Below are 9,913 nucleotides of genomic sequence, written 5' to 3'. Positions count from 1 at the left end.
ACGCCCGCTAACTGGGCACCAGGCTGGCCTCTACAACTTTTCCTGTCTTCTCGCTCAAACCTTCCTCTTCAGAGAAACAGTCATAGGCGTGTTGGAAAGCTTAGGTAATTGAGGCAGAAAAATTGAGAAGAGGCTAAAAACCAGACTTCAGGATCAAATCTAGTGGTTTGACTCTGATTACTTTACCCACTGTAAAGGTGTTCCTGATGTAGAAGCTTCCTTGGAGTCCGTGTGTGTGTGTGTGTGTGTGTGTGTGTGTGTGTGAGAGAGAGAGAGAGACAGAGACAGACAGAGAGAGAGAAACACAGAGAGAGACAGACAGACAGACAGACAGAAGGTGGGGGTGCTTGCACCCTTTTCTGCAAGGCTAATAGCACTGAGGAGAAATTATGGTTGACCTCACTGAAAAAGTTAGACTTAATAGCCTAATCCCAGCTGGCATGATTTCATCCTTATTTCCTTTGACAGATAACTGCATGTTGCGTGAGGCAGTGTGGGTGTCTTTAGAGGTAACTACCCAAGTTTGCATACTTCCTGGCTGACAGAACACTCCTGCCCGTGCCTCAGGGCCAGGGTGGTGAGTGTCGGGGGAGGAGAAACCAAGTTTCACTTCCTTGCTGGTTGGAGACTCTCCACAGCAGGCTTCTCGCTCAGAGGAGGAGACGGTGTGGAGCGGTTGGAACCCATCTCTCTCTGCCTCTTCCCATAGCACCCGGCAGGGGCTCAGGAGACGTGAGGAGTGCGAATGGGCAGAGCAGAATCTCTAGAAGGGAAGATGAGCGCCCAGGATCCTTCAGATCTGTGGAGCAGATCAGACGGAGAAGCTGAGCTGCTCCAGGACTTGGGGTAAGAAAGCAGGTCTTCTTCTCAAAGTACCTTGTGTGTGACCATGGACTCCCTACTCCCACCCAAATGCTCACTTTGATCGATTATCTTTAGCACGCTGCCATCTCCGTCTTCTGTCCTTTCCACTTCACTCATTTGTGTCTGTTAGGAATCTATCTGCCTGGGGCCAATTCCATTTTAAAAGCATACAGTCTTTTCCCAGATGTGAAACCAGGTAAGTGTAGAAAATGAGACAAAAATCAAATGTCAGACATTCTTTGAGACTAGGGACAGAATTGAGATGCAGGAGCTGGCGTTGCTTGGTTTCCTTGATATGGGTCTGCTTTATGAATGAAAGTGCTGTTCGAACATTTTGAGCTCCGAGCTGTACTGCTAGGAAGATAAACAGAAAGCCCAGCCTACTGCATGAGAGAGGGGCTTTTTCAAAAGAGGAAGAATGAGGAAGTGTCTGCAATGTCTCCTCTGTGTTTCTCGCTCCCGACACTGCATCTGTGAGCTCTTGTATGTCTGCAGGCACAACATTGAGCCTTCTACATACAAGTAAGTCAGGAAGAGGTAACATGTCTGCCACAAACAGGTTGTAAGTTTTGGGAGATGGAGTCATCATAGTCCCGTCTTTCAGAAGGGACCAAATGAGACAACTCATCGGGACATTTAATAAGAGAACCAAGTATTATGCAAGAGAGGTGTAGGGAGTTTCCTAGAAAACTGGACGTTTACCCTAAAGCACCAGAAATATCCTAAAGAGGCTGATTTTGACACTTGTGCTTCGCAAGAGGCGAGACCAGCACCTCTGTCTTAATAAACAGCACTATCTCCGCAGCAGCCCACAGACACAGAAACTACTAGCATCTCCATCTTACGAAGGAAGAAAGTGGTACCAAAGGGTTTGAAAAACGTGCCTACATCACACATCAACCATTGGGAAAGTTGGGATTTCCACCTACAAAAGCCTATGTTTCTTAAGCAGAGAAAAACTGAAACAGGGATGAAATCTCTCTGCCTTAAGGCTGCAGAGATTGTGTCTTTTTGAGTGGTGTTACTGTGAAAGTTGTCAAGAAGTCCTGTCTTTAGATTTTAAACTGGAGGTCTTCTCGTTGAACTCTACCTTCCCAATATAAATCAGAACAGCTAGAATTTTCTATAAAGTAAACTCCCCCTATTGGGAATTCAGCGTCACTATTCTTCTAGGTTGAATCTCCAAAGAGAAAGGGTAAAATGCCCCTGAGTATTCAAATGTGTGTCCCGCTGCCAAGGGTTTAACAACCTGCTTGTCAAATTCCTGAAACTTTAATAATAAACTTGAGAAAGTCCTTGTCTCTCCAGGACATCGCTGATACACCTCTTGTAGGTGATGATATCTGAGAAAACTTGAAAATGACCTGTTGTCCCTGGCAGAATTCTGAATATAAATGAAACTTTTTGTTTGAAACTTTGAGTCACTGGTTAGGTATGATCTGTACCAAAACTTCTGGATAATTCAGTTTTTTAAAAGCTCCATAAAAACAAAATGATATAATGTAATTGATAGATAATAGGTCGCAGGTTTGACTTCATTTTAAAATTATTTTAAAAATACTATTTGAGTAGTTAGGTAGTTGGTATTTTTGGTAGATGTAAACAGAGAATGTGGTGGCTAGAGAGATCTCATCCATCCTTGTTCTTGGGTCCCTACTTTTATTCAGGCTCTGGAATCTGTAAGTTCTGGAAAGTAGACCCTGAGCTGCAGAGAATCCATCCGTGTCTTTCCAGGACACACATGGCTTACTCAGAGCACAGGTTTCTTCTTTTCTAGAGTGCTTAAATCAAGCAACTCGGGGGCATCTCTGTGTCTTATTTATGGAGTGTCCATCTAAAACATTTATCTTCTTTAACCCTAAATGTATTCTTGGGTCCAAGCTGAAGGGGAAATAAAACCATCTGTGGTAGTTGATCAGGTTCACTTACACTTTGGCGGTGTGGGCTTCAGGGAGGAGGTGGCCGGTGGGCAGGAAGGGAGGGGTGTGGGGAAGCCAGTGATAAGGAAGAGGGGCTGGGAGCAGAGTCAGGCTGTTGGCGCTGTCTAAATGCAGCAGGAGCGGCGGGGGCGGGGGGGGGGGGATGAGACATGCACTGAACACTAGAGAGGTCACTGAAATCACAAACTAGTGTAACATTACTAGTTAGTAAGTAATTTAAAGTTCCAGACGTTCTTTGCTTGTAACAAAGTTCCCTCAAGGACCATGGAGGAATAGTACATATACTTTGTAAATTGCTAAGCTTTCATAAACTGGGTAACTACAGATACTATAAAACAAAAATATATTAGGACTTTTTAAGTTAAATCTTCCAATGATCTATTCAGACATATTCCTCCAAGTGAGAAATACATAGTTTTCTTTTTATATACTTTCTCAAATCTCAAATTTTAAGAGAAAGGGGTGGGTGTAGCTGCTTTGTCTAAAGTCAAAAAGCTAGACTCTAAGTTCTGGTTATTTAAAAAAATAAAGAAGGCTCTAATTTTTCTACCTCTGTGCATGTTTAGAAGAGATCACGGATCAGCAAACTTTGCTTGCGAAGAGCCAGATCCTAAATTATTCAGGCTTTGTAGGTTTTATGATTGCTGCCACAAGCACTCACATCTGCCACCGTCATGCAAAAACAGCTGTAGGTACATGGAAACAAGTGACCGTGACAGTGCAGTGTTCAGAAAATATTATTTATGGACAAGGAAATTTGAATTTCATATTATTTTCATGAGCCACAAAATATTTTTCTATTTTTCCCCCAAAGATTTAAAATTGTAAAACCATTTTTGCCTCTTAGTCTGCACGAAAACATGTACCCGGGCAGGAAATACAGAAATGTACCCCGGCAGGATTTGGCCTTCAGGTGGTGGTTTGCTGACTCAGGGAACAGATGATAATAACCAAAATAAGTCCTCATTACGAGGCAGACATTTTGCATACACTGGCTCTGGTCTTCAGAAGGTCTTGGCATTCTAATTTTCTATACAGGGAGACTCACTAGCTTGAAAATTCAGGTGGCCTGAGGTCCCAGAGAATCTGTTGTGATATTCATTATTTAGTGACCATGTACTATGTGCCAGCACCATAGCACATATGTGCACTATGTCATTTAGCTTTCCCAGTAACACTTCTATGTGGTACGATTATACTCATTTCATAGAGATGGAGAGAGTTCAGATAAGTTAGGTGAACGATCCAGGCCACAGACCTCATAACGGTACCGGTGAGGAACATGCCCACGAGCCTCCCCCAAAGCTGATGCTGATTGAAGAAGCTGTACGTTCTAATCATGGCAATTAGTAGTTACTGGAAGCTCGCCGTGCGCTAGGACGGTATTAAGCCCTTTGCATGTATGATCTATAAAGTTGACACAACACTGTGAGAGGTAGGTACTATCACTAATGTCACCTCTATTTGCAAATGAGGAAAGATAGGGACAGTTTTTATCCCCATGCACAAGCTTACAAGCTCATAGACCTTTACATCCAGGAATTTGGCTCCAGAGCCAACCTGCCTGTCCACTAATGCAACTTCCTGATATTTATCAAACTTTTCTCTTCTTACTATATTAGCACTATTTGCTGGTGCCAGATGAACTGAGAGAAAAAGAAAGTCCATGATTATTACAACAGCAAATGTGATCACTAAAAGATGTTATTCTAGGGTGCCTGGGTGGCTCAGTCAGATGAGCACCCAACTCTTGATTTGAGCTCAGGTCATGATTCCATGGTTGTGGGATGGAACCCCTATGTTGGGCTCTGTGCTGACAGCAAGGATACTGCTTAGGATTCTCTCTCTCTCTCTCTCTCTCTCTCTCTCTCTCTCTCTCTCCCTTTGCCTCTCCCCTGCTCATTTGTTCTCTCTCTCTCAAATTAAAAAAATTTAAATTAAAAAAATTAAATTAAAAAAACAGACATTATGGGGCATCTGGGTGACTCAGTCAGTTGAGCGTCTGACTTTGGCTCAGGTCATGATCTCATGGTTTGTGGGTTTGAGCTCCACGTCGGGCTCTGTGCTGACCACTAGCTCAGAGCCTGGAGTCTGCTTCAGATTCTGTGTCTCTTTCTCTCTCTGCCCCTCCCCTATTCACACTCTGTCTTTCTCTGTCTCTCAAAAATAAATAAATGTAAAAACAGTTTTTTAAATAAATAAATAAATAGACATTATGGGGCACCTTGGTGGCTCAGTCAATTAAGCATCCAACTTCAGCTCACTGTTTGTGAGTTCAAGCCCCACATCGGGCTCTGTCTGTGCTGACATCTCAGAGCCTGGAGCCTGCTTCAGATTCTGTGTCTCCCTCTCTCTCTGCCCCTCCCCTGCTCACACTCTTGTCTCTTTTTCTTTCTCAAAAGCAAACATTAAAAACAGAAAGAAAATAAAACAATCTGTTTACAGAACTGCGGTAAGTAGAGCAATAAAGCTTGTCCCTCTTACAAGTCTGTAATCTTGGACTCTAACAATGGAAGGGGAGGCTCTCATGGCTCTCTGAGAGCATGTAACTAGTGTACAGTTTAATCTCTCCTTGACTCAAATGAATTTCCTCTTCAGTTGTGTTTTCTGTTCCTCTTGGGTGATGGTGACTTCCTTCTACTTACTTATGGAAATCTGTCCACAAATGTTTTCCACACTGCGTGGTGTCACTTTGTTTCATTCATTCAGTCTTCCATCCATTCATAGATCCATCTGCTGAATGAGGACATTATGCCTTCCATAATGTGGGGACATGAAACTGAAAAGACACCCTGTCCCCTCAACAGGTTATAGTGCAAGGGCCAGAGAATGCACCTACACGGACAGTTAGAACACAGGGTAGAGGGGGCTGAGGCCCCCCATGACTGTGTTTAGATGAAGCAACCACCTATGGCAGGCAGGAAGGAGATCACGGGTTGTGAAGAATATGGCTTTGGAACTGATAGGCATTTGTCACTTGAAGTCAGAAAAGATGACATATGCTAAAGAGAAAATGGCATGAGTAAAAGAGTAAAAATGGCAAAACTCATGGGTGTCCAGGAAATAAAAGAAGCGCACATGACTCAGAGCCTCTCATCCCTGAGACCCAGCGGTTAATGAGTGCTCATTCAGATGGTTCTGGGCTCTACCTCTCAGAGCCCCCCTGGCTGTCTGCCTCGTTCTCAGAGAAGACGTCCACCTGCCTTTCCTCTTCCGGTTTCTAGTGTCATGACCATAGCCTTAGCCTTTAAAAAAACAAAGACAAAAACAAAAACAAACCTGCATTAATGTCTCACTCCTACCAACTGCCCTGGTAAATTCCTACTCTCACCCACACACTCTGGCCCCTACTCCCTGATACGGATCTGTCTGAAACCACCACAGTCCACGTAGTCAAGACTTAACCCTGTTCCTTGCTCCCCCTCTAGAGTCTCTGTGGCCATATGTTCTCCCTGCACACCCACCCGCCAGTGCCTGCCCCCATTATCAGTTTTCAGACATTTTTGTTCATAAATATTTATAACTTTAAAAAGCCTAAGACCAAAGTGCCTGGGTGGTTCAGTCAGTTAAGCCACTGACTTCAGCTCAGGTCATGATCTGACAGTTTGTGGGTTCAAGCCCCACATCAGGCTCTGTACTGATAGCTCAGAGCCTGGAGCCTGCTTTGAATTCCATGTCTCCCTCTCTCTCTCTGCGCCAACCTCCCCCTCCCCCCCCCCTCCGCCGACCCGGTCATGCTCTGTCTCTGTCTCTTTCTCTCAAAAATAAATAAACATCAAAAAAATTTTTTTAAATGTTCATCCAAAAGCACTATGTAAGTGATGAATCACTGAATTCTACTCCTGAAACCAATATCACACTATATGTGGACTAACTAGAACCTAAATAAAAATTCGGAAGAAAAAACAAAACATAAAAATATTCATCTAAAAATATATAAAGAATATATGGCAAAGCGTGAAAATTATTCTACCTAGAATGTGGGTATTATTTAAATATGTGTATTACTTTCTTTACTACTTTATGCTATTTTTTTACTTTCTTTTTTATATAAAGTTTATTTATTTATTTTGAGAGAAAGACACACACAGGACATGTGCAAGGGAGGGCGGAAAGGGTGGGACAGAGAGAGAACCCCAAGCTGGTTCCGCACCATCAGCACAGAGCCATAGGCAGGGCTTGAGCTCACAAACCAGGAGAGCATGACCTGAGCTCAAAACAAGAGTCAGGGGCACCTGGGTGGCTCAGTCGGTTAAGCATTGGCCTTTGGCTCAGGTCATAATCTCACGATTCATGGGTTTGAGCCCCGCATCGGCTCTGTGCTGAGAGCTAGCTCAGGGCCTGGAGCCTGCTTCGGATTCTGGGTCTCCCTCTCTCTTCGACCCTCTTCTGCTCACGCTGTCTCTGTCTCTCAAAAATAAATTAAAAAACAAAAAACAAGAGTCAGATGCTTAACCTACTGAGCCACCCAGACACTTCTACTTTTCTACTTTCTGATGTTGTTCATAATAAAAAATTAATAATAATAATAATATGTATAAATTATTGAAAATTTGGGAAATTAAAGCACACAAAAAGTCAGCCATGTACAACCACCCAAAATGACATACTGTTCAACTTATCTCCAGTCTTTTAAACATATTTTCCTGTACACACACACACATACACACACACACACACACACACACACACACACACACACACACACTGAATTGTGGCCACACCACATACATAATCTTTCTCTTGCTTTCTGTTCGGATATTTTTTGATCACTTACTTCTTAGTCTGTGTCAAAACATGTTGTTGGTCTGGTTTTTCCCCAGGTCAGCCCGTTTCCTTGTATTAAAGTCTGGGTATTTAGGTTGGTCCAAATTCCGGAAGACTTTACACAGATTAAGAGTTTGGACTTCACTCAAACTCCACTGGACAATATGAGTTATTGAATGCTTATAGGAACATGGAATTATATGGTTATCATGGTTTGTTTGTAGATTAATCTGGAAGTTGAGCATGATAGGTAGCAATGGGTCCAGAGCCAAGAAAACAAATTAGTGAGGGAGTTTACAGACTGGTGAATAAGGAACTAGAGCGATCACCTGGGAATAGCAAGAAAGGAACAGAGGTGGAAGCCAGTGATTCCACTGGACTAAGCACAGTAAGTAACTCACATCCAAATAAGAATGACTTCTGCTTTTGTATCGTTTTCCAAAATAACATCAAAGGAATTTTGAAAACCTTAATGTCACAAAGTGTCTTTTAAATTCATTCTTTGTTGGGGCACCTGGGTAGCTCAGTATGTTAAGCATCTGACTTCAACTCAGGTCATGATCTCATGGTTTGTGAGTTTGAGCCCTGCATCAGGCTCTGTGCTGACAGCTCAGAGCCTGAAGCCTGCTTCGAATTCTGTGTCTCCCTTTCTCTCTGGTCCTTCCTTGATCGTGCTCTGTCTCTATCTCTTGAAAATAAATAAAAATGTTTAAAAAACACCAAAAAAAAAAAATCCACCATAGACAACTACCTGCATTTTATGCAGCACAGGCTTCAAGAGTAATGAGAGTCAGTGCAGAGTCAAGTTAGATTCCACTCGGAGATGAGCCTCCTGAGAACCCCCCGATGTGGTTCCCTGCCCCGCTCTCCCAGGCCTCGTTAAGTTCTTATCCATCAGTTATGTGTACTAGTCAATCTCTGAGCTTTGGCTTCCCGTCCAAATCAAACAATCACTAAGCCACAATCCCTGGGGAAACACTAACACTCTTTTTGTCTTGTACCCATTTCTGCACCCGTGCTGACTGACCTGGGGACTGGGCTGAAGGACCCATGCTGGAATGAGATGCCCCCCAGTCCAGGGCACTGCCCCTCTGGTCTCTGCAGGGCCTTGACTTCCCTGATGTGTCATTCCGCCTACAAGTCAGGCTCCACAGGTCCCTCTTGAAGTGTCTGTGTCCCTCTCTTTGGCCTCTCTGCCTCTGCTCCCATCTGTTTTGTGCTCCCTAAGCCACTGGCCTCTGTGCTTCTGCTACCTGGGTGAGCCCCTGTGCCTTTCTCTGGCTCTGAGTTTTGCTTCTCTATCCTCTCTCTCTCTGTCCACATCTATTCCCTTTTGTGTCTCTGACTCTGTGCGCCAGTCTGTGTCTCCAAATACCCGAGTCTCTGGATCTATCTCTGTGTTTCCATCTCTCAGAACTGCCTGCCTCCTTCCTCAGACTCCTTCAAGAACAGGTTTGCCCTGATTTCCAACTCCCACAGAATCCTCTGCTTCCTTTCAGCCCTGGTTTCTTGTAGCTGAGCGTTGACTCCTACCAAAAAGAAAAACACCTTTGGGCCCCACCTTCAACTCCTTGTTTGGCCAGAGAGCCAGAGGCGGTGATCACTCTGGTAGGCTTCCTAATGCCTGAGGCAGCTGGCCTCACCTTTTGGCTCTGCATTAGCATATGTAAATGTGGGCCTGTACAATGACAATATGAAAAGCCACAGACAAACCGTTCCAGGACAGAAATCTCCTCAGTGGAAGGACTGTGGTGAGCTTATTTTCAGCCTAAGCTCGCTTAGGCCTCATTAGAATATTCAAAAACTTTACAAGTCCTGTTCAGTTCTCTCCGCTTGGACAGGGTCCGTTGCTACAATCAATGGAAAAATAAGCTCACATTTGTGAATATGGAACTTAATGTATTTATACAGACAACACTGTCTTGTGCTCGGTATTGTCACAACCTGACTCTCATGAATGGCAGCAATGATAGCTCTTGAGCTAACAGGGTATTTCCTATCCTAAACCCTTGATTTTTGATGGCATGTAGGGCAAGAGCATTATTTTTCACAAAGTCACAATATTTAACACCAACCATATGAACATGGAGGAAATCAGCACCCAATCCTGTGGAACGACTCAGGTGCTAAGGACAGATGAATCCGAGTGAAGATTGCTTGGAGTAGGATTGCCCAATGGTGTTTTCTGATATTCGATCACCGTTGTGTTCAGAAGGATTCTGAGGCCCAGTATCCCTTAGCAAGGAAGAAAACACATCAATTAGCTGTATTACCCATGGCCTTTCAGAAGGGGAGTGGCATCCTACGTCCTACATTTGCTGACTTCCGTCTAGAGGGTGCAG

General features: G+C 43.8%; 1 protein-coding gene across 2 annotated transcripts in view; it reads left to right on the top strand.

Moving 5' to 3' along the window:
* The first annotated feature begins 555 nt into the window (after nucleotides 1–555).
* The window catches only part of DAPP1 (dual adaptor of phosphotyrosine and 3-phosphoinositides 1), a 49,927-nt gene continuing 40,569 nt past the window's right edge, over nucleotides 556–9,913 (top strand). For both annotated transcript variants that reach the window (XM_029942768.1, XM_029942760.1), the window contains exon 1: nucleotides 556–846. In XM_029942768.1, the coding sequence (XP_029798628.1) occupies nucleotides 746–846 (101 nt within the window). In that variant the 5' untranslated portion in view covers nucleotides 556–745. The remainder of the gene's footprint in view (nucleotides 847–9,913) is intronic.

The sequence above is a fragment of the Suricata suricatta genome, chromosome 1, assembly GCF_006229205.1.
Source record: "Suricata suricatta isolate VVHF042 chromosome 1, meerkat_22Aug2017_6uvM2_HiC, whole genome shotgun sequence".
NCBI classification, from domain to species: Eukaryota; Metazoa; Chordata; class Mammalia; order Carnivora; family Herpestidae; genus Suricata; species Suricata suricatta.
This window is presented reverse-complemented; position numbering and strand designations above follow the sequence as displayed.